The sequence below is a fragment of the Xenopus laevis genome, chromosome 8S (assembly GCF_017654675.1).
Source record: "Xenopus laevis strain J_2021 chromosome 8S, Xenopus_laevis_v10.1, whole genome shotgun sequence".
Lineage (NCBI taxonomy): Eukaryota > Metazoa > Chordata > Amphibia > Anura > Pipidae > Xenopus > Xenopus laevis.
This window is the reverse complement of record NC_054386.1, coordinates 49436661-49461895: the sequence shown is the minus strand read 5'-3', so window position 1 is coordinate 49461895 and position 25235 is coordinate 49436661. Positions and strand designations below refer to the sequence as shown.

At 43.4% G+C, this 25235-nt stretch overlaps 1 protein-coding gene across 2 annotated transcripts in view; it reads right to left on the bottom strand.

Moving 5' to 3' along the window:
- kif4a.S (kinesin family member 4A S homeolog) overlaps window positions 1-25235 on the bottom strand; it is a 62844-nt gene that overhangs the window by 10450 nt on the left and 27159 nt on the right. For both annotated transcript variants that reach the window (XR_005963726.1, NM_001087550.1), the window contains 12 exon segments: window positions 20249-20359; window positions 19592-19675; window positions 19398-19511; window positions 18201-18356; window positions 18022-18116; window positions 13080-13212; window positions 12784-12954; window positions 12559-12681; window positions 10660-10737; window positions 6032-6136; window positions 5762-5908; window positions 4081-4197 (listed from right to left, as the gene is read on the bottom strand). Coding sequence is in view for 1 of the 2 variants with exons in the window: in NM_001087550.1 (NP_001081019.1) it covers window positions 4081-4197; window positions 5762-5908; window positions 6032-6136; window positions 10660-10737; window positions 12559-12681; window positions 12784-12954; window positions 13080-13212; window positions 18022-18116; window positions 18201-18356; window positions 19398-19511; window positions 19592-19675; window positions 20249-20359 (1434 nt within the window). In the remaining variant the exon portion in view is untranslated.

The following is a 25235-nucleotide window of genomic DNA, read 5'->3' as shown; positions in this document are numbered from 1 at the left end:
GTAGGGCTGTGTGGGATTGTAATTGTGCAGTGACTGCTGCAGTCTTACAGGCTTTACATATTGGCTCAGCCGAAACACTAGCAAATTTAGGTCTGCAAGTAGCCCATGCCAAATACTAAATTGCACTGGTGGTACATGCAGTTGCCTACTTGTGAAGGGGACTGGTCATCTGCCCTGCCCGTCATGGCTATACTATGTAGATAGTGCCACCCAGTAAGTAAAGATATTGGGGAATACTAGGAGAGTCCAGAGGAGTGAACCACCTCTCCCTTAGAGTGCGATCTGTGGAGACAGAGGGAAGTAGTGAAAAACCCCACAGTAGGTCCCATAGAGAGACGGAAGTGTCAATCCCCTAGAGAAAGAGTAAGGGAAGCGTAACTACCTATTCACCAAGGTAGGAAGGAATGGTGCCTTGTTCTTCCCTGTGAGAGACAGTGAGGCTGGAAACGCTCAGTACTGGAGAGAGATGCGGATCAAAAATGGCCGCCAGAGAGGTTTCCCGGGCTTTGGTATAGTACCTTAGTAAGATGGTGCCCGTGAGGCTCATGTGCAGTGACGTGTGCACAATGAAATAGGCGCAGCGCCAGATAGTGTCGCGAAAGGTCGCTAGGAATGGCACTGAGAACCCGGGAGAAAGGTAAAAATGCAGTTACAGGCACAAGAGGGAGACGGATAGAAGAAGCTGTGTCCTATATCCCCCTGTAGGGAATTCTCCATCAGAGAATAGAAGTGAAACTAATGTGCCTAGGGAAATCTTTGTCAGAGAATAGCAGTGAAAGTGAAACTAAATGCCTAGGGAAATCCCTGTCAGAGAATATCAGAAATTGAAACTAAATGCCTATCTGCAGAGCTGACAGGCAGCATGTAATGAGGGGAGGGAGGAGGGAAGTGACTTACCTCCTTGTGCCAGTCAGGAATGCTCAATAAAAGGTATACCCTCCGTTGTGGCTACTGGTGCAGCCTCCGGAGAGCGGGAACCAGTTGCCCAGGGTAGTGTGGGGGGGAGCTCCCCAGCCTGCAGCCTCTGTAGAGCGGGAAGGCTACAGAGCATCTTCAGATCACAAGTCCTTGGCTGGAGGGGTTCTGGAAGAGAAACACTGATCCCAGTAGTGGCATGATACTGAAATCTGTACCATTGCTCCCAGCCACAAAGTGTCCATCCTCCTTCTGAGGACACTAAAAGAAAACTGGGGATTGAGGAGGTAGGCGGGGATGAAGCCCGGAGGAGGAGGAGCCGCTTTAACCTTTAGTGTCCTTTCTCCAAGCAACAGGATCTTCATCCCCATGGTGCCTGTTTCCCCCAATCTAGGCAAGAGAAAGTGCACAATAAGACTCATCTCACAGTATGGTATTCGCAGCCAGTAAAGTTGTTTAATGGATTTGCGATCGTTTGTGGGTGGATCCAGTGGATTGGCCTAATTTATTTTATTATGATGTGCATTTCCCATGCTTGTTAGATAATAAAGTTGAACTGGTGGAGAATGTCCCACATCGCCCATGACACCTACTCTTTGATTTAAACATGAAGAGCTGATATGACCTTTGTGTGTAAATACTTTCAGTGCACCCGGCATTATTTGTCTTGGTGATGGAACCCATGGCAAGGGCCAGAGAGTAGGTAGATATTCAGGGCCTCAAAATTAAAGACAGGGAATATAAAGTCTCCCTGTTTGCGGACGACCTACTGGTACATGTGACCCGGCATTATTTGTCTTGGTGATGGAACCCCTGGCAAGGGCCATCAGAGAGTAGGTAGATATCCAGGGCCTCAAAATTAAAGACAGGGAATATAAAGTCTCCCTGTTTGCGGGCGACCTACTGGTACATGTGACAAAGCCTCATCTCTTTACACAATTTAATGAATTTTCTGACAGAATTCGCAAGCCTCTGAAAAAAAAAAAATCAACCCAACAAGTCTGAAATGTTGCTCTGCAAATATGCCGAAACATACTGTTAAATTATTGGAGATTCATTTTGGATTTAAGGTACAAACCGAATATTTACAGTATCTGGGAGTTAATATAACTACCCATCTGTCCTCTCTATACAAAGCCAATATCCATCTTTGGCACAGCACCTACAAACATAGGATCTCATGGATTGGTAGAATACACTGCATAAAGATGTTACCGTTACCTAAAATTCTTTACCTGTTTAGAACTTTGCTGATAAAGGTGCTACTACAAGACCTGTATGCACTACAGTCCAAAATGAACGCTTTCATATGGCAAAACAAGCATCCGAGAATATCAAAAACAATGAGTCTACATAAAGCAAATTCTTGCCTATCAGTCCCCTATCTAGTCAAATACTATTGGGCAGTGAGGCTGGCACAATTGGCCCCAGTACACACAGGGCCGTTGGACCCATTATGGGTACAGACCGAGGATGACCTAATATATACATTCCCATCCCAACAGATAATATGGCTACCAAAGATACTGTACGATAAACTTATATGTGGAGTACTTAACGGAAAAGGTTCCCTCTCATTTCCACCCCAACCAACATATATTGGTGGCAGTGTGTTAATTTTTCACTCTTTTGTCTCATCCTTTTTGTTTTTCCCCCCTTTTCTTTTTATCATTCTTGCATTACTATGTTACTATTGATGACAGGATGCCGCAACAAGCGGACAACCCATTTCATGTGTAATGAAAATCAATAAAACATGTCAGTTAAAAAATTTCTGCAAGTGCAAGTGGGAATTTTCTGCAAGTGCCTTCCATTCGAACAAGTCTCATTCATGTACAGTTTGCATGGATGCCAGCACCAGATAGCTAGGGAATTTGTTGCTTATAATGCAGAGATTTAGCTACAGACAAGTATACAAACACATTTTTATCGCCAGGTTCCAAAAAAAGCTTTGTGATAGTTTCTTGCCAAAAGTGCCTAGTTAACAATTACTGAAATTCTCAGCATCCTTCCAACAGACAAAGCTTGTGGGTGGGTGGACTGTGCATTGCTATTAATTGTAGTTCAATGGATGGCAGGTCATAGGTTTCCCATGCCTGATGCATATTCTAAAATTACAGACATTATTCCATCAGATTTGCACCGCAGACTTTATACAAAGCCCCTACATCTTTATGAGTTTAAATTTTTCAAGGAAAATAGGATCACTGCAGCGTGCAGATTAAATAGACTATGGATACATTTTAAAGGGATACTGTCATGGGAAAATTTTTTTTTTTCAAAATGAATCAGTTAATAGTGCTGCTCCAGCAGAATTCTGCACTGAAATCCATTTCTCAAAAGAGCAAACAGATTTTTTTATATTCAATTTTGAAATCTGACATGGGGCTAGACATTTTGTCAATTTCCCAGCTGCCCCATGTCATGTGACTTGTGCTCTGATAAACTTCAATCACTCTTTACTGCTGTACTGCAAGTTGGAGTGATTATCACCCCCTCCCTTTTCCCCCCAGCAGCCAAACAAAAGAACAATGGGAAGGTAACCAGATAACAGCTCCCTAACACAAGATAACAGCTGCCTGGTAGATCTAAGAACAACACTCAATCGTAAAAACCCATGTCCCACTGAGACTCCTTCAGTTACATTGAGAAGGAGAAACAGCAGCCTGCCAAAAAGCATTACTCTCCTGAAGTGCAGGCACAAGTCACATGACATGGGGCAGCTGGGAAATTGACAAAATGTCTAGCCTCGTGTCAGATTTCAAAATTGAATATAAAAAAATCTGTTTGCTCTTTTGAGAAATGGATTTCAGTGCAGAATTCTGCTGGAGCAGCACTATTAACTGATTCATTTTGAAAAAAAAATTTTTTCCCATGACAGTATCCCTTTAATAAGAAAGACTTCCACATGAGAGTGCTTGTGCAGAGCCAATTGGTCATGACTGCATCCATGGCGCTGCATGGTTTTTGGAATCTTTCATAGCCGGACGGGGTCTTTAACAGTCCTAAGACACCAAACAAAATACATTTATGTTGGTTCAATACACAGGATCGTAGGCTGCAATCAGTAGAGACTGATTCAGCAGTCAATGCATGGGCAACATTAAAAGTTAATTAATACTGCAGTAAAGGGAGTCCAGAAATATGAAACTGCCAATTGCTTACCATATGGTTATCTCTGTTACGACATTTGGAAGGGTCACAAAAACAATCATCAGAGCAGTTCTGCTTGGTTTTCCTACAGCCGCACATTTTGTTACCACAGCGAGCCTTACAGGAGCACTGGCAATAAGGAAGAACAGGAAGTTATAAAATTAACAGAGTAAAGTACAGTGTAGCATTTCTAAATCTGAAATATAAAATGAATATCAGATATACCATTAGCAGTTAGAGCTAAGGGCATATGTGTGCGTATTCGGACTTCTCTAATAGAGCTGATTAGGACAATTACTCATTGATGGAAGAAATATGTATGTAACTAAACCCGCTATTAATCCAAAATTTGGTAATCCAGACAGCAAGTTTTGAACAGAACTGCCCAAGTGAAAACTGAATGGTCTAGTACAGGGCTGTCCAATTGGTGGTCCGCAGGTCGCATGTGTCCCTCGACCCCCCTGGTATGGCCCCCCCACATGAAAGTCTACCTATCTTACTTTTTTAAGATTTAAAATCACTACAGAGATTAACTGGTCCCTGCATTGTTTAAACCTCAAATTCAGGCTATAATCCCCTGATTTGTTCACACATGTAATCCCCCAAGCATTGTTCACACCTGTGACACCTCTATGGTTTACGCCTAAGGGTAGAACTACACAGCCAATTTCAATGCATTTTCAGTTGATTAGGGTGCTGGGCCAAAACGCAGGCAGCAAGTCAGATGCAAAGAAAAATAAGGTAAGTAATACAAATGTCGGATTTTATCTCAGCGTTCATCCGACACAACACGACTGTCGGATTGCAGACGCAGCATCAGATAGTCGTGTTGGATGAACGCTGCAACAACATCTGACATTGCTTTACTTATTTTCCGTTGCATCCGACACGATGCCTGCGCTTTGGTGCAGCACGTCGGATCCGCCGAAAACACATTGCAATCGGCCATGTAGTTGTACCCTGTACTGTTCACATCCGAGACTCGACTGAAACTGCCCACATTGTTCACCTGTTCAGACCTTATACAACATGCTGATTGGGCACCAGCACTGTGTCACTGTATGTAGCACATCTTAGAGTGGTCCGCATAGGTTTCCCTGTCTCCTGCTCTGTTGTGCCTTCCCTATGCTCCCTGTGTGTGCCATTTTCTGCCTGCCTGATTCTCTTTGGGTGTGCTATCCTCTACCTTCCCTAATCTCCCAGTGTGTGCCATACTCTGCCTTCCCTATGCTCCCTGTGTGTGTCATATTCTGCCTGTGTGTGCCCTGCTCTGCTTGTGAAACATAAGCCTTGAATTAGTTCTGGGGGTATGTTAGCATTTGAAAATTAGTTAGGGGCCCCCTAAGGTGTTTAATCATGTACTGGGGGGTTGCTGTGTTAGCCACAGGGGAGGAGGAGACATATGGATTTAAGGGTATGTCTTAAAATGACTTACTAAACTTTTTCACATATGAGTGATAAGTAATATCCCTGCAGTGAGCACCAACTATTTGTTTTTTTGGTGTGTTAATGTGGACATGGTATTGTGGTAACATGGGTGTGGTTTAAAAACAGTGAGTGGTCAAAACTGACTGCCATTATGATTGCCAAAATTCTGGCCATTGGTACCACAAAAATTGGACAGCACTGGTCTAGTAAAAAACTGGACTGGCAGCAACCATTGTTGTAAGTCTTTACAGTCTTTGCTGCTAACCTTGCTTGTCAGTTTCTTGCTCTGTTTTGAATTATTTCCAGGTTCCCAGTTTTTATCATCTGATTCCTCCTCAGATTCAGATTCAGACAGCAGGTCCTCAAGGATAACCGCAGCACTTTTTGCATTTGTCCGCCTTTTGCCTCTTGGCTGGTATGGAAACAAGTGAAGATTTGTTTTTTTTTTTAAACCAGAAGTAGCAATCTGTGTCAGCATAAGGATTAAAGATGGGTTTGAAGGGGTTAAGGAGTAAAAGTAGTAAAGGAAAGTTACCTTAGGTGGGATGAAGTCAAAGGGAGAGTCTGGTGAGCATATTTCAGCTGCTGGTAGGATGTTGTGCAGCTTCTTTCCACTTGCAACGTGAAGAAGGGCTAGTTTCTGTTGGGATTGAAAGCCAGTTAAAGGGAAAGTATACACCTATATAAACAATTGTTCTCAGCAATGCATTGGATTTGAGCTGAGAAATCATTCTGCCATGTCACCTTTAAGTTAACTTTTAGTAGGACATAGAATGGCAATCTCTGAGCAACTTTTCAATTGGCCTTCATTATTTCATAGACACACACATATATATATATATATATATATATATATATATATATATATATATATATATATATATATATATATATATATATATATATATATATATATATATATATATATATATATATATATATATATATATATATATATATATATATCTAATTTGGACCACACTCCATAAGAGAGCCGAGGCCTGGGTGCCAGTTGGGTATAGATAAACATATTCCGCCAAGTAACAGCACTCCAAGGAAGAAAATAATGCCAAAAAAATTAGTGATAAGGTTTATTTATTCCAACGTTTCGGCTCCATGTTAGAGCCTTCGTCAGGGAAAAGACTCTCTTTCCCTGACGAAGGCTCTAACATGGAGCCGGGCATAATGTCGGAACTATGATTTCCTGGTTCACGTGAAACTGTTATACCACCTTCGGTAGGAAGGATGGTATTGTCCACAAAACAGCTTTGTCCTTGTGGAAGATGAGAAATGGTGAAACGCATGACAGTGCGCTTAACTCTTCTGGCTGAAGAAATTGCCACTAAAAATACCACCTTCCTGGTGAGTATTGTCTCTGAAATGGATCCCATGGGTTCGAAAGGTGGTTCAAGCAGTGCTTTGAGTACTAGGTTCAGGTCCCATCCTGGAACTGGTGAACGGAATGGAGGTCTTACGTGTTGCACTCACCGAATAAATGTGCAGATGGAATAATTTAACGCCAGTCTTGACTGGAACAGCACTGACAGGGCTAATATCTGTACCTTTAGGGAACTGAGTTTTAGGTTTAATTGTAGTCCCCTCTGCAGAAAGGATAGGATACTAGGAATGCCGAGTTCTAGAAAAGACAGGCCGCCTTCGGTGCACCAGTTCTGGTAGGAGTGGCAGATTCTGTGACAAGATCTGGACGATGTTGGTTTGCGAGCTTTCAGCATGGTGGGGATGACCTCCTCTGATATTCCTTGTCTCCACCAAATGGTTTCAACAGCCACCCCGTCATCAGGAATAGGATTTGGGTGTGCTATGGGTCCTTGAAGGAGGAGATCGGGCCTGAGAGTCAGTCGTATTGGTTGCTCTGTAGCAACCTGTAGATCTGAGAACCATGTCCTCCATGGCCAGTATGGGGCCACCACTATTATCGTCAGCTGCGATTGTCTGATCTTTTTCAATACCCGAGGTAACATAGGGAGAGGTGGATATACATAGGCTAGGTTGAAGCGCCAATATTGCGTCATTGCGTTCGTTCCTGCTGCTGCATCCCGACCGAGCGAAAAACGTTGGGACTTTCCGGTTGATTTTGGATGCCATATGATCTATCTGTGGATGTCCCCAGTGGCGAACTAGCTTGGTGAACGCTTCTGGGTGTAATTCCCATTCTCCCGCATCTAATCGATTTCAACTGAGGTAATCAGGTTTTGTGTTGGATACTCCGGGAATGTGGATAGCCGTTTTTTGAATGCCACTGTAGTGGCATTTTCGATTTGTATTCGTACTGATCTCGACCGACGTGGCTGTGACCATTGCTCGAGTGCCAGCTTTACGGCTCTTAGTTCTAGTATGTTTATTGGAAGTTTGGACTCTTCTGGAGACCAAGGCTTTGGGCTGACAGATTGTTCCATGTCGCTGCCCATCCCCGGTGGATGGCATCCGTGGCTATGACGTTCCAGTCTGGTGTTGCCCAGGATTCCTGTATTTAGATTGTTGGGTTTTAGCCACCATAGGAGAGACGTCCTTGTCGATTGGGACAGGGAGAATGTTCGAGATAGGGGTCCTCCTTTTCAGACTGCCAGTATGTTCGCCTACAGGCGACGTAAATGCGCAAATGGTATTGCCTCTATGGCTGAAACCATCACCATTCCCGCTTGAATCATGATTTTTGGTTGTGGAGCAGTCAATCTGATTTTTCTTTGTTTTTCGTGTGGAAGACATACCAATTGAGTGGTCATATTGAATTCCATTCCCAGAAAAGTCATCTGGTGACTGGGGTGTAGGTTGGATTTGAACCGTTTATTGTCCATCCAAATCTTTGAAGAAGTGATATTGCTAGACTGAGGTCTTCTATTGCTTTCTCCGACAGTTCTGGCTTTTATGAGTAAGTCATCCAGGTAGGGTGTAATCGATATCCCCTGTAGTCTCAGGGTTGCTGCCGATACTGCCATCAGTTTGGTGAAGACTCGTGGGGCTGCAGATACTCCGAATGGTAGGGCTACGAACTGGTAATGTCTGTTTGCGAATGCAAATCGAAGGAATCGTGGTGAGGTTGCCAGATTAGAAAATGGATATATGCGTCCTTTATGCCTAGAGACATCAATAGTTGCCCAATTCCATTCCCCTGATCACAGATCGTAGTGTTTCCATCTTGCATTGGACAAACTTGTTTAGGAGTTTTAGATCCAGCACTGGTCTCTTGAATGTTCCAGCCTTCTTCGCTACTATGAAGAGATTTGAGTAAAACCCGGAGAATCTCTCTTGTAAGGGAACTGGAACTATTACTCCCGACCCCTCCATACTGTTGTTACACTCTATGAATGCTTGTATCTTAATTGCATTGGAGGGGATTCTGGACATGAATTTGTTGGAGGGGGAAGGGCAAAAAAAAATAGATATGATAACCTCAGAGACCATTTCTTTGACCCAGGCAGCCGAAGAGTGGTGGGTCTACGCCTCCCGGAATCTCAGCAACTTGCTCCATATTCATTCCTACGATTCTGGAGGGATTGCCCCATCAGTCTGTTGTCGTCTTGACGTCCGTAGACTTGCTGTGGGGCTTGCTAGTCTTCCATGTTGCTTGACCCCTATCACTCTGTTTGGAGCGGAAGTGTGACCTTTGAGGTGAATTGCTTCTTTGGGGAAATAGTCAGCTTTCGCCTCGAAAAAACCTTCCTCCTCTAGAGATCGTGGATGATCTATTTTTCGATTGGGGGAGAAAAGTACTTTTCCCCCCTGTCGCTTGAGAGATAGTTTTTTCAAATTCTTCTCCAAACAATCGTTGCCCTTTGAAGGGGAGTGATGCGAGTGATTTCTTCAAAATGAGGTCTGCTGACCAACTTTTGAGCCATAGGATCCTTTGTGCTGCTATTGAGAGTGCTGATGCCCTGGCAGTAGTCTGAGTCGTGTCTAATGTAGCATCACATAGGAAAGCAGATCCTAGAATGGATGAAATTAGGTCAGATCTGGGTATACCTTCCTGGATGTCTGAGGAGGTTCTTTGCCCAGGTATGTATGGCTCTGGCTACCCATGCCAAAGCTAAAAGCGGACGTAGTGCTGACCCCGAGGCTGAGTAAATTGCTCAGCCATCCTTGTCAGCCTGGTCTTTGAATGCAGTGGTAGACTTATACAATCTAGTCCGTTCCTGTCATTAGAACTAAGCGGGGCATGAGAGGAGACGCAGGGGTAGGGAGGGGTGAGTCACAGTCGCGCCATTACCGGATGATGCCAAAGCTAGTAGTAAGGAGGTTAGGGGCAAGGAGAGAGAGAGGTTTTCACACTTCTATCATACCTGTGCCTCACTGTGAGAGTGTCTGGTTTCCTCCTCTTCTTCCAGCGGTCAAACCATCTGTGCCTAGTGGAACAGGACTGCCTGAAGAGGTCAGTTAGCCGGTTACGGGCTGTGTAGATATCCCTGGTGGGAGTGCCGCGTAGTGGGCTAACCCTATAGGATGACAGGTATTCCTGGTGTTGCCCCTGTAGTCCAAGGTTGATTAAGTATGCTCTCAAACAGAGCGTTGTCCATCCTCCTGGTAGCAGGACACTTAAAAACGGATGGTGTGTGGGGATAAGTTGGATCACCAGACACGCCCCTTGAATATTTTACTAAGTGTCCTGCCTCCTGGAGGATGGAGCTTAAACTCTACGGTCCGTGTCCCCCAGAGACAACAGAGAAAGTGTGCTCTCCTGCATCAGTGGTACAACATCTCAATAGTGAAATACTTGCTATTAAATTCTAGAATAGTATACTTTTTGTTCCTCCCCTTGAGAGCTTGGCTGTAGGGCCAAAAGGTAAGAGGTACTGGATAGGGCAGACATGGGTCAGTATGTATCACAGGCCAGTCAGTATAGGTCCGAGTATAGGGCAATAGCTCTCTACCACTTTTTGTGTGCCAGGCCAGTAATGCCACTGGGCTAGTTAGGATATAAGCAAGGTGGGTGGGCAAACATGCATTACATGGAGAATGAAAACTACTGTCATGCTTTTATAAAGTGCCAACATATTCAATAGCACTGTACAATAAGTTGATATAAACAGTGAACAAACAGATAACATACAAAAACAAAATTCAGCAATATAACAATATTCTAAACTAAAGATGCAAAAAAGCAACCTGTATTGAAACTCCATATTCTACCGGTGCCAGTCTGCTCACCTGCTTATACATGTCATTCTCTTGCAACAGCTGCTGATTCTTTTCACATAATGCCTTCATTTTCTCTATTTCTTCATCCTAGAAAAAAAAATAATGCAAGGTTAAAAGTAACAGTCATTTATTTAAACAAAGGTGGTTTTGATGGTTGTGTATTACACAAATAATAACATCTGTCAAGTTGATTTACCAAATTTGTGTTATTCCTTTACAGAAACTGAAGAAAATGGCATTTTAGGCTATTCGAAAAATAGTGTCTGCACTGTTTGAGTTTGTAAAGACGAATGCAGACACTATATTTCATTCACTGTATGAACTGAAAAATGTGTAAAAATTTAGCTTTTTTTCTTTGAATCATTGAATTTAGTTGTATAAGCAGTGTTTGAGAACTGCTGCACATGGGGCCGACCAACTTCTGGCATCTGTTACATTCCACAATTCTTTTGCACTTCTTGGTTTTGCCTCAGAAAAAGCATGTTTGATGTTACCCCACAAGTTTTCTATTGGATTAAGTTCAGGGCATTGGGTTGGCTACTCCATAACGTCAATCTTGTTGATCTGGAAAATATGTTGCTCGTTTACTGGTGTGTTTGGGGTCGTCTTGTTGAAACACCCATTTCAAGGGCATTTCCTCTCTGTCAAATGGCAACATCCTGCTTTCATCAGTCCACAAAATGTTGCCCCATTTCGCTTTAGGCCAGTCAGTGAGTTCTTTCCCCAACAATGGGACTTCTTGCAGATAGCTTGGCTTCACATAGCCTTCTTCTAATTGTAACAGTACTCACAGGTAACCTTAGACCTTCTTTGAGTCTGTGCCATTTTGGCTATTCAAACTACATTTGAATAGTAGTTTTCAGTTTTCTTCCACATCTTTCAGGTTTTGTTTGCCATTTTAAAGCATTTGAGATCATTTTCTGCAATTCTTTATATTTTTTCCCCCTCTCCAATCAACTTTTTAATCAAAATACACTGTTCGTCTGAACAATGACTGGAATGACTCACTTTGCTCAGATTTTCAGAGAAATGCACTATAACCAACATGCACATTTGCTGCCTTCCTTCCTTAAATAAGGTCCCTAATGGACACCAGATTTTCCACAGAATTAATGACCTCACTAATTAAACTCCACACTGCTATTATTTGGAACAAGCTATAATTTTGAACACTGCTATTATTTGGAACAATCCTCAATTAATGTTTCAATTACACAGAATTAGCAGCAAGCATGTCATGACTGTTGGGTCTGTTGGTTTTCTATTAGTCTACTACACCTACTAGTAAATTATTTGCCATATAGAAATATAATTTCAACCAAAAACATCAATTGGTCAAGTTAGTGATGTCAGACTGCTATTATTCTGAACACAACTGTGTGATCAGCCATTCGGGGATGAAAACCCAGAACCCAGTAGCTACCAGTAACAAAGGTCTTAAAAGTTTCATCAAGACAACAATGAAATGGATGTGTGTGAATTTATACCATTACTCACCTGGTAAATACTGGTAAATATTGTGTGTGCAATAACCTCTAATATTACTTATATCAACTAAGTTACTATATAGACATGGGGGCTGCCATTTCAAGTTCTATGTGGGTGAAGAAGTCAAATTGCAGTGCAAATTAGCTATTTGGAATGGGATTTAGTACTTATAGCTACATGTGTGATATTACTTGCACAAGCATACTGGATGAGCTGGGTCTCTCCTCATTCACATTTTGGAAAACGATTGCCCACACCAGGACTTCCTTTCAGGGGCAGACTAGCATAACAGCATTTTTTATGGTCAAAATAGTACGGTTTCCCAACCAGAGTAAGTGCCCTATAATGAGGTTTTAGCTGTAAGCTGCATTTTCATAACTAAATTACGAATTCCAGTCACATGCAGCTGTGAATATTTACCTGGAACTTCAGTCTCTCCATCAGTTGCTTCTCACGCTCAGTTATTTCCTCTGCTGGCAATTCTTCAATTGTTACAGGTACAGATGCTTGCTTCTGCTGCAGTTGGCTCAACAAGTAAAGGATCTATGATGAAGAAAGAAATTAGGAAGACAAGCAAAATGCCTCCTCCACTTGGAAATTTGTAGCAGGGCTGCATCAAAACTCTGGACCCAAAACCAAACTTACCTTTTCCTGATGATGTTGCTCCAATTGCATGAGCTGACTCTGATGCTCAGTTTCCATCTCTGCCATCTGATTCCTCTCCTCAAAGATGTTTTTTTGTAGATCAGCAACATGAGCCCTATTCTGCTTTACACTGCTTTCTAGTTTACTGCCCGCCACTTTGGATGAGACGAGCTAGAAATAAAAAGACACAGAAAATTAAATACTAAGTACAGTATACACAGTCTATGTAAGGAAAGATATTCAAAACAGATTAGTATACTCAGCTACAGTTTATAGTTGATTATTTGCAGGTTTACCTCAGTTATCAGGTACTTGAGAGCACATTTTGCCTCCATGATGTTGGAGATTGTTTCCCACCTCCGTTTGACCATTTCCTCTTCGCCATCTGCATCCAGCAACTTCTGTTGCAAATCAGCTATCTGAGCACTCCTATAGCACAAATACAAATATACACATTTTCCAGGCTGCTTATAGAACAAAAGCTATCATGGAAGATATTGTGATCCTAAGATCTACAGTTACTATAGGTTAAAAAAAGAGTGTAGGCATGAAAGTGTGTATAGATAGGTCTGTATAAGTGTATGCATGAGAGAATGTATAGATAGGTCTGTATAAGTGTGTGCGTGAGAGAGTGTATAGATAGGCCTGTATAAGTGTGTGGGTTATATATATATATATATATATATATATATATATATATATATATATATATATATATATATATATATATATATATGTGTGTGTGTGTGTGTGTGTGTGTGTGTGTGTGTGTGTGTGTGTGTGTTGGGGTTCATTTGGAAAGGATGTACTTGGACTTTGGCTGTATAATACATAGTTAAGTGGTGCTGGAAAAAACAGGATTTTTTGATACTCACCATTAAATCGGTTTCTCTGTAGTCGATAAGGGGGACACAGGGAACGAATGGGGTTAAGCTCCACCCTCTAGGAGGCAGGACACTTGGAATTTGTGTAGTGGGGTGTAGATGGTACCACAATTTCTTGGTTTATGTGGAAAGACGACACCACTTTAGGGAGAAAAGAAGGAACTGTGCGCATGACTGCCTTGTCCTTGTGGAAAATCAGGAACGCAAAATCGCAGGTTAAGGCACTGATCTCAGACACCCGTCTGGCTGAAGAAATCGCAACTAGGAACACCACCTTCCAGGTAAGCCAGTCCTCTGAAATAGTTGCAAGAGGCTCAAATGGAGGGTCTAGTAGAGCTATAAGAACGAAGTTAAGATCCCATCCTGGTACTGGTGGGCAAAATGGGGGAGCAATATGTGCTACCCCCTGTAGAAAGGTACGGACCGGGTCTTCCAATGCCAGGCGAGACTGTAAGAGTACAGAGCTGAAACCTGAACCTTCAGGGAGCTAAGCTTGAGACCTAACTGAAGACCTCGTTGAAGAAAGGATAAGACCCTTGGAATGTTGCACTCCAGAAGGGAATCTGAATCCGTCAACGATGGATACATGTCCCTGCAAAAATTCCAGTAGTTGGCCCATACTCTATGGTAGGCTTTAGACAAAGTCGATTTGCGTGACTTTAATATAGTGGTGATGACATCTTCTGCTATGCCCTTACGTCTCCAGGTGGCTGCCTCAACAGCCATCCCGTCAAAGCGAAGAGTCCCAGATTGTGGTGGGCTATGGGACCCTGACGAAATAGGTCGGCTCTCGGGATAGGCGGATGGGTTGCGCTATGGACATTTCCTGGAGATCCGAGAAACAAGTCCTCCTGGGCCAATAGGGTGCTATCACGATTGCGGTGATGTGTGATAATTTGATCTTCTTCAGTACCCGAGGCAGCATGGGAAGGGGTGGGAATATGTGGGCAAGGTCGAAGTCCCAGCACTGCGTCATGGCATAGACTTCCACCGATAGGGGATCCCGTGAGCGGGCAAAGAAGGTGGACACCTTTCCGATTGGTTCTGGATGCCATCAGGTCGATTTGGGGTTGGTCCCAAAGGTGGACGAGTTCCACAAACGCTTCTGGATGAAGTTCCCATTCCCCTGGGTTCAGTAAGTTTCGGCTGAGGAAGTCTGCCCTTGTCCACTCCTGGAATGTGAATGGCGGATAGTCTTACTGAGTTTGATTCCGCTCAGTACAGAATCTGCTGGGCCTCCGCTAGTGCTGCTTTGCTGCTGGTGCCGCCTTGTCTGTTTATGTATGTGACTGTAGTACAGTTGTCGTTTTGAACCTGTACTGCCCTTGATTGGAGGTGATACGACCAATGGCTGAGAGATAATCTTACGGCCCGTAATTCGAGGATGTTTATCGGTAGTTAAACATCCCCAACCCTGCAGACTGGCATCTGTCGTGATCACTAACCATTCCGGTGTTGCCTAGGATTGTTCCGCTGACAGATTGTTTGGATTGATCCACCAAAGAATAGAATCCTTTGTTGAGGGAAGCAGTGAGATTCTCTGATAGATTCCATCCCTTCCAACTGGTAAGGAGATTGGCTTGAAGCGGGCGAAGATGCAGTTGGGCAAATGGTACTGCCTCGATGGATGACACCATCAATCCTAGTACCTTCATTGTCAGATGGACAGAGGGTCTTGGTGTATGTAAGAGGAGGTTGACCTGATCTCTTAACTTCTGCTGTTTGGTTGGAGGTAATGACACCCGCTGTGTGAGGGTGTTGAACTCGAGACCTAGAAATGTCATCTGGTGACTGGGAGTCAGATTGGACTTGTCCCAGTTGATGGTCCAGCCGAAGTCTTGTAGGAGAGCAATGGTCCTCCGAAGATCCAACTCGCTCTTTTCCTCCGTCCTTGCCTTCAAGAGTAGATCGTCCAGGTAGGGAGTCACAGAAATTCCTTGGAGCCTTAGTGTTGCCGCTGTGACAGACATGAGTTTGGTGAAGACCCTCGGAGCTGATGAGTGGCCGAAGGGGAGCGCCACAAATAGTGACGATTCTTGAAGGCAAACCTCAGATACTGATGGTGGGGACGCCAGATTGGAACGTGGAGATACGCATCCTTGATGTCCAGAGACATCATCCACTGACCAGGTTCCATTCCACGAATTACCGACCGAAGAGTCTCCATCTTGAAACGTACTGACCGAATGTACTTGTTGAGGAATTCCAGGTCTAAGACTGGTCTGAATGACCCGTCCTTTTTGGGGACCAGGAACAGATTGGAGTAAAAACCTGAGAATGTCGGATTGTGGTACAGGAACTATCACTCCACTTTGTCCCATCTTGTTGACGCAATCCAGAAAGGCTTGAGCCTTGATAGGAGAGGTCGGAAGCCTGGACATGAGGAACTTTCTGGGTGGGTGGGAAGAAAAATCTAGACTGTAGCCTTCTGAAATTATCTCGTTGACCCAGGCGTCTGAAGAGTGCTGAAGCCAAACCTCCCGGAACCGTGGTAGTCTGCCCCCTATGGACTGCTGCAATCCCGGAGGGGGTGCCATGTCAGCCTAAGGCGGGCTTGTCGGTGGAAGGCTTGTTGTGAAACTTATTGGTCTTCCATGCGGGGCGTCCTTTATCTGTAGGTTTTGAGCGAAAGTTGGAGCGTTGTGGAGGGCTGTATCGTCTTGGCCTCGAAAGGATTTCCCTCGTCTAGAATAAGTAGAAGGTCTGGTCTTTGACTGAGGAAGAAATATACTTTTGCCCCCTGTGGCCTGGGAAACTATCTTTTCCAGCTCTTCCCCAAATAGACGTTGTCCTTTGAAAGGGAGCGAGGTCAAGGACTTCTTTGAGCTAATGTCAGCCGTCCAATTCTTTAGCCACAATGTTCGGCGAGCTGTCACAGATAATACTGAAGTACGTGCTGTAATGTGGCATCGGAAAGATAAGCAGATGCTTCCACTATGGCTTGTGCTGAGGAAAGAAGTTCCGACCTGGGTACTGCGTCTTGAATATCAGTGAGAAGTGATTCAGACCATGCCTGAATGGCCCTGGCGACCCAGGCTGAACCCAGTACAGGGCGTAGGGCCGATCCGGCCGATGAGTAGATAGCTCTGAGAAATCCTTCAAGGCGTTTATCAGATGGATCTTTGAAGGCTGCGGCGTCCGTGACAGGTAGAGCTGTGGACCGTGACAATCTAGATACTGGGGTGTCGACTGATGGCGGCATTCACCATTTGTCGACCAGGGTTCCTCCAGGGGCAGTACCAATGCCAGCTCCCTTGGAACAGGATCTGCAAAGTGGATCCTCTTGGCCCCCTGGAATTTTGGCCTGGCGGTTTTTGCACGTAAAATAGGTAATTTGTGCTGTTGTAGCTGGTGCTCTCCCCCCCCGCCCTGGGAAAAAGTCCCCCTGACTCACCTTCTGCCATTTCAACAGAGGCTAAGGTACCTACTGACGGGATTGAAGCAGTCTGAGGTAGCCTTGTCCAGCCCAACAATGTATAAGCTGATGTTGGTTAGGATGGAGAGGAACCCCCTTCGTCCCAGTACTCCTCCGGTAGATTGCGCACTCCCTGTAAGGCTGGGAGAGTGTGTGTGCGCTCAGTAGTGGCGCGAACAGTCAAAATGGCGCCTGGAACGCAAGGTGTCAGGGCTCCGATTCTCAGTCCCTAGAGCACCGCTGAACAGTGCGGAAGCTCTGGGAAGGTGAGAAGAGATAGCGGAGGCGAAGGGGGGGGGAGGCAGGGGCAGCATGCGGGACTACAGCCTGGAGACTGAACCGGAAAAATTTTGTCCGGGAAGTCTCAGTCCCCTGGGTGTGGGCTGTAACATATGCAGGGGAGAGCAAACAGAGGGGGCTATAGTAGCAAAAGTGCCATACTCACTTGCCCCTCCACACCGGTCCGGCCATCTATCTTCCCCTCTACGGGAAGCAGGAATGCCTGTGGTAGTCAGTATAGCCAACTGGCTAGTGTAAGACTCCGGTGGGATGTCCCACGAAGGAAGCGTGTCAACGGATACAGGTAGCCCTGCACCTGACAACACTCCATATGTTGATGCTTCAGAGAAATTGGAGATCCATCCTCCTAGGTAGCAGGACACTTAAAAACTGATGGAATTAGTGTAGTGTGGGGTTAAGCCAGAGTCCCTGGCACATCCCTCTCATTAATTCTAAGTGTCCTGCCTCCTAGAGGGTGGAGCTTAACCCCATTCGTTCCCTGTGTCCCCCTTGAGACAGAAAAAGACCAAATAAATGTTTGTCACCCAGCTTAATCTGCCACATTCAGTTCTGTGGCAAGTAGGCATGAAACACTGAAGTAATTTATACATTTGATATAAATATGTAGGGTTATGCTGGACACGGGGCCAACATTTTTACCTGAGCTCCATTTCAGTCTCTAAGCTCTCAATCTGCTTGGTGACAGAAGCCTCTTCCTCCAGATTTTCCAGTTCTGCAACAGTGTAAGTGCGCCTCTATAGAAAACCAGCCAACAGGGTTTGTCAGTTTCAGAAAAAAAATAATCTGGAAGCTTGGCTGACATTGTATTGCTTGCATACCCGGATTTTGGTAGGAATACGCTCGCCGGCATCCGTCTTTTGTTTCAGCTGTGCTATATCTTGGGCCAGGATTTTTCTGTCCTCCAGGAGGTCATTTAGATGTCTCTGTGCCTCCTCTGTGCTGACAAGCACTTCAACCTCATTAGCCAGCCAGTTCTATGTCAAAAAAGGTAAAATGTACTCAAAGCTTTCGACCTATTCTTTTTTGAGCGCGTGTATCATTGACAACTCATTAGACTAATAAAAACCTCCCCCTTACCAAATACCTAAGAAAGGGTGATAAATACCATGGATAAGCAGCTTTTAAGGTCCACTTCATTGGTGATAATTGAAAATACAAGTGTCACAAATGGAAGCTGTTCTGTTAAACTCAATAAAAACATCCAATAAAGGTAGCCTTCCAGTTGTGAATGTCCTACTCAACCTTCAATTCTTACTGGAGTACTTCCTGCTCATTAAGATGCAATAACCTTGGAATAAATCCTTACATTACTTATTTTATTCTTCCAAACCCAGCAGGTTTCCAAATTTCACAAATGAATTTGAGCACAGTTTAAACCACATCATAACTTCTTATTAAAAGGGTGCAAATTTAATAAGCTGGCAGAAAATATGATCAGCTACATTTGCGACCTTTGTGCTACCATGCAGCAGAGTGAAAAGAGTTCTCACAATCAAATAGCATCCACCACAAGAAAAAAAAAAAAAAGCCTCTACTCCCTACAGGGGCAACTCAATTATTGTGTCACGCTCCAGGCAAAGAGAAGCTTTTTCTTTGTAAGCCAACAGGCTTGTGACTGTGCCAAGAGGCATGCTTTCAATTTTCTATTGATATTTTGTAAAGGATTATGCAAAACTAACATGCAAAAAAGCTTTATGACCACATGGATTCAGACATCAGGAAATTGTCTTTCATAATTGCTCAGCTTCCCTGCTCAAACTGTACACTAAAGTTTTACTGAGGCATCTCAATCCCCAAGAAATCATTTCTAATGGGCAAGCAGGAGGAATGGATTCAATACTCTCAAACAACTTTGGCTCCCAAAACCTACAACACTTTCAAACAATTGAAGTCCAACATCCAAACAGTTTTACCCTGGTTTACTAAAAAAGCCATAAGAGGGGTTCCTTTCAAATGACAGAAGAATGAATCAATATAAAATGATTTCACAAAAGATGATTGACTATAGGGCATACCTTTACTCTAGAGGCAGCACCTTCCATGCCTTTGCTCTGGGAATCTTTCCGTTTCTCCATGGCCTCCTTCTGTCTCTGCAAGGCCTCTTTTAGCCGTTTGTTGGCAGAGGCTGCCTGTGGACAGAGTGCTATTAGTGCACACAAAAAAAAATCAGAGACAAACCCAAACAAATAAAGTGGGGTAAATTCTTTACCTCTTCGGTTTTCCTGCGGAGGACATTGGCCTGTTTCTGGAAGTCCCTTTCAAGTTTTAGTAGCTCATATTGCCTCTTTCGGTCCTGTACAAGCACATATTATACTTTATATGTTGAGCTGCACAGAACATTACAATATCAGAGGAGACGCAGGATAATACTATACATGTACTGGTATTAGATTGTAAGGTAGTTAACATCACATATTCATTGCCTTTGGACTCTTGAAACTATTGCTCTGTCAGGCTACAATTTTATTGTTACTTTTTTTTTTTTTAAAAAAAAAAATTACTTAGCTTTCTATTCAGGAACTCATACTTGTTTCCATTCTTATTCAAATCACTGCCTGGTTGCTAGTGTAAATTGGACCCTGGCAACCAGACAACTGCTGAACAAAACATTTAAAATAAGATCACCAATGTCAAATTGTCTCAGAAAATCACTTTATATCATACTAAAAGTATATTTAAAGGTGAACAACCTCGGCACTCTCTCAAGCACACATTAAGATACACAAATAAGAGAATTAGTTTGGATTATTCCAAAATCTAAATTTTTGCTCTTATTACTGTTGAAGTTGGAGAAACAGAAGACTGTAGACCAAACTTCTATTTAGTAAATAAACCTTTACAGAGTCTTCCAACTGGCAACACTGACCTTCTCCTTTAGCTGAATAACCTCTTTAGTTTTTTGTTGTTTCCAGGTACGAAATTTTTCAGCATCCTCTTTCATCTGTCTCATGAGTTGCACCCTCTGCATTTTCATTCCCTACAAAAATGATTAAAGGATTAATTATCAATAAGTGGGGGAAAAAGATATTAGGCCATAAGAGCATCCTAATTGCACACATATCCTAAGTTATAAAATTTCTGGCCTTTTTTGGGCTCAGAAATTTCCCCCACTGGCAATCGAGCCTCCCATTATCAGGTGGATACAGCAGCAGAGGCTGTATTTTCTACATAGTGGAAACAGCAGAAAAAGTATTGTGCCGATCTCAGAATTTTTATCTCTAAAGGCCCTCTTCTATACTATAACTAAATAGCAGTGGTTTGACTGTGTAGTCCGTGAAACCCCTAGCACCACATGGGTATATGTTAGTCATGTTTACCATGTCACAGCAAGTAAACTGGTTTCTGTGAAGATATAATATAGGCTTTAAAAAGGCACACACTAACTGCGTATAGCCACACAAATTTTTGCTCTCAGGCATTAAGGCATTAATTATTCAGTGTAAAAATGAAAACTGGGTAAATAAGATCGGCTGTGCAAAATAAAAAAATGTTTCTAATATAGTTAGCCAAAAATGTAATGTATAAAGGCTGGAGTGATTAGATGTGTCAGTCAGAACACTTCTTCCTGCTTTTCAGCTCTCTTGGTTTACACAGACTGGTTACCCTGGCTACCAGGCATTAACCAATCAGAGTCTTGAGGGGGGCCACATGGGTCATATCTGTTGCTTTTGAATCTGAGCTGAATGCTGAGGATCAATTGCAAACTCACTGAACAGAAATGTACCATGTGGCCCCCTTCAAGTCGCTGACTAGCTCAGAGTTATAGAGCTGAAAAGCAGGAAGTTGGATTCTGGCTGTTTTATTAGACATCTGTTCACGCCAGCTTTTATATATTACATTTTTGGCTAACTAGGTTAGAAACATTTTTTCTTTTGCACAGCCTATTTACACAGTTTTTATTTTCACACTGAACTGTTCCTTTAAGACAGTTTCAAGACATTCCTCTAATTCTCCTGTGTGGCTTCTACTACAGACATTCATATAGTGTAAACTCCGCACACCTGTTGTTCACTCTCCCTGCTTATGGTGGTGCTGGACTTCCGTAGACCGGGCAAGGTCCCTTAGCAACAGTGAAAAGAAGTGATCGGATCCGCACACACACAATTTAGCAGTCGGGGAATATCCCCTTTTATTGTGCCACCAACAAGATTTTGTTGGTGGCACAATAAAATGGGATATTCCCCGACTGCTAAAAAAAAAAGGAGATTTTTTTTTTTACAAATTTGTTTTTATTGAGTTTTAACAATCCCACATACAAACAAACAAAAAGAAAAGCAAAAAATAAACACAGATACAGTCACAAAGTTGTATACAACAGTCAGCATAGAATGCAGGTGTCGTGCATCATCGAGACGCCGTCCTGTTACCAAGACAGTAAACATGAATCATAGATAACCAACAGCATGACTGTCCCCATGGTATACTATTGCAAAAAGCTGTGTGCATAGCTACTGTAAACAATAAAGACACAATTTTCCCTCTATGTGCTCAACTGTCATTCTTGACCAAGGGAGGGCGGAGGATGAATTACATTCTCATCAATTAGTCGGAGGTGAAAGGCCTGGCAGATGCTCAGAGATCCACAAGGACCAAATTTTATCAAACTTTTTTGGGCAACCCCTGCTGAAGTACGTAAGATGATAGATAGGGACGGAGGCATTTACCATATCCACCCATTGTTTCCTTTTTGGGGGTTGTTTCGATTCCCAATGAAGAGCAATAAGTCTCTTTGCCTGAATTAGGAGAAAACACATTAATGCCCGTTCTGACGGGTTAGGGGCGGTTTCCGCAACCAGGTTCAGCAGTAAAATCAATGGATCAAGCGGGATTATGTGAGCCATTACAAGACTCATTTCAGTAACCACTTTCCCCCAAAATACCTGTAAGTGCCGGCAACTCCATACCATGTGGATGTAATCCGCAGGAGTATGACCACATTTTGGACAGATGTCTGGGATATCAGAATTAATGAGATGTAATCTGTGTGGTGTGAGGTAGGACCTATGCAAGTACCTAAACTGTATCATTTTATCTTTAGCACTAATCAACAGTGCACAATGAGTGTCTAATATATCGTCCCAAACTTCAGGGGTGAGGTCCGGTACATCCTGGGTCCATTTGGCATACGGTAACACTGGATTAGCTGGTGTGTTTAATAAAGAATAGTATTGGGAAATTGGTTTTGGGAGCGTGGGGGTAAATATCATCTCCTCCAACCTCCGAGGGGAAAAATCTAAGACCGAATCTCCGAATTGGGCCTTCCAGGCATGCCTGAGTTGAATGTAACGAAAAAACATCTGGTTCGGTAAGCTATATTTGGCCTTCAGTGAATCAAAAGACAATAAAACACCACTCTCCGTAATATGGTCTACGTATTTGATATCGTACCGGGCCCAAATTCCAGGGTCCGGAACGGTGAGTAAATGTGGGAGGTGTGGGTTATACCAAAGGGGGGTAAATGTAGAGGCATAAGGGTCTGTCCTAGGAAAATGAGTGAGGGCCAGCCTCCAAATTTGTACGTTAGCTTTTGTTAGAGGGGATATGGCCGATTTCCGTTTGGTACCTCGATATAGCAAGTTTTTTAAAGCTTCATATGATCCCACTGTTTGTGCTTCAATAGTCGTGGCAGCATTGTGGGGTGTAGGGGCAGCCCACCATCCAGATGTCACCAGTTTAGTGGCCAAATAATAATAAAATAAATTAGGAGCCGCCAGCCCCCCCTTGTCAGTGGGGTGTTGGAGGGTAGCAAGGGAAGTCCGAGGAGCTGTAGCTGCCCAGTAGTGGGTGGAGAGCAGAGATTTCAGTCTATGGAAATACCTACTAGGGAGTGTGAGAGGGGCCTGGCGAAATAAGTAAGTGAATTTGGGGAGTAGGATCATCTTAAAGTTTATTCTGCCCAATAGGGTTAACGGGAGAGAATTTTCTAGCAGGGGCAATAGTGGGTCCAAATTTAGTTCCATGAACTTGAACTTGTTTAGATCCCCATGTATTTGAACACCAAGGTATTTAAATGTAGGAGTCCATTGCAAAGGAGCTCGATAGAGATGGTTGTCTACCGTAAATGGATCAATCACAAAAATTTGGGATTTGGCCCAGTTTATCTTCAGGCTGGAGTATGAGGTATAGGTGTTGATCACAGTAAGGGCGGAATCTAAGGCTCCATAGGGATTTTCCAAAAACAAAATGGTGTCATCTGCATACATCCCAATCATTTCTGTAATCGGTCCTAGTCTAAGTCCCCTCACCTCCCCGGTATTTTTCAAAAGGTAAGCCAAAGGTTCCATGGCCAACGCAAACAGAAGAGGGGAGAGAGGACACCCTTGCCTGGTGCCTCTACCGAGTGGGAAAGGGTCAGAGATGGTGTGATTAGTTTTAAGGCGAGCTATTGGGTTGTGGTATAGTGCAGCAACCCATCTTCTAAAATTGGGGCCTATACCCATGGACTCCATGGTGGACCAGAGAAAACTCCATTCCACAGAGTCGAACGCTTTCTCATTGTCAAGCGCCACTATGACTCGGTTTCCAGCATTGTCATGGGTTATGGTCATGTTAATATATAATCTGCGGATATTTATATCAGTCGTACGACCAGGTATAAACCCTGTTTGATCAGGAGAAACTAGTTTCGTGATAACTTGGTTTAGTCTTTGGGAAAGGATCTTGGCAAGAATCTTGGCATCAACATTTATCAATGAGATCGGCCTATAGGAGGCACAGTCCAAGTGGTCTTTCCCCAGCTTAGGAATAAGCGTAATAAGAGCTTCATGCATAGAGGGGGGCAAGGTTTCACCATCTTGAACGCCATTGTAAAGGGAGGTAAGTATGGGAATCAATTGCTTCTCGTGTTTGGAATAGAAATCTGTTGGGAGTCCATCAACTCCTGGGGTCTTGCCTGGGGCCAAATTAGAAATTGCCTCTCGCACTTCTGTTTCTGAAATGGGGTCGTCTAACAAGGCAACCTCTGCGAGTTCTAGTGTGGAAAGGGGAATAGTAGCAAGGTAATCAAGTATCTGTTCTCTGGGGCGGGATACCCGTGAAGTATACAAATGTGAATAAAAGTGGGAGAAAGCTGTATTAATGTCTTTGGGATCTGTACATATAACTCCCTTACTATCAGCAACCGCTGGGATATTAGTAAGAGGAGAGATTTCCCTAGACAACAAAGCCAACAGTCTGCTATTCTTATCCCCTGTTGCAAATACGTTAGCATTACTAAATAGTAATACTAAATTACTAAATAGTAATGATTGTCAGCCAGTCAGCCTCGGTTCGTGGGGAAGGGTTCTGACAAAATAGCTGTTCTGCTGCTGTGGCCTGTTGTTCTAGTTCATCTACTTCCTCTTGCGTTTTTACATTAAATTGTTTGATTTGTTGTATATAAGCGCCTCTAGCGTATGCTTTTAAGGAGTCCCATACAACTTGGGGTGATGCTGTCCCTTTATTAATGTCAATATACATTTCTATGTCTTTTTCCACTGAGTCTGCTATGTGAGTTTGACGTACCCAAAAGCTATTAAGTCTCCATATCTTATTGACGGGAGAGGGGTGTACCTCTAGCTTTAAAAGGAGGGGAGAGTGATCCGAAATGCCCCCCGGCAGAATTTCTATTGAATTAGTTTGCATCTCAACATCAGGGGTTGCTAAGGCCAGATCAATTCTAGACATTGTATTGTAAGAGGCTGAGTAACATGTATACCTCCGTTCTCCCGGGTGTTTCACCCTCCAGAGGTCCTAAAGGTGATAAGTAGAAACCCAATTCGTCAGTGAGTGATTGGGTTTAGTACTGGGGTACAACCTATCCATATCCTCACACAGAACTGCATTAAAGTCACCCATAAAAAGTAGGGGCGCTG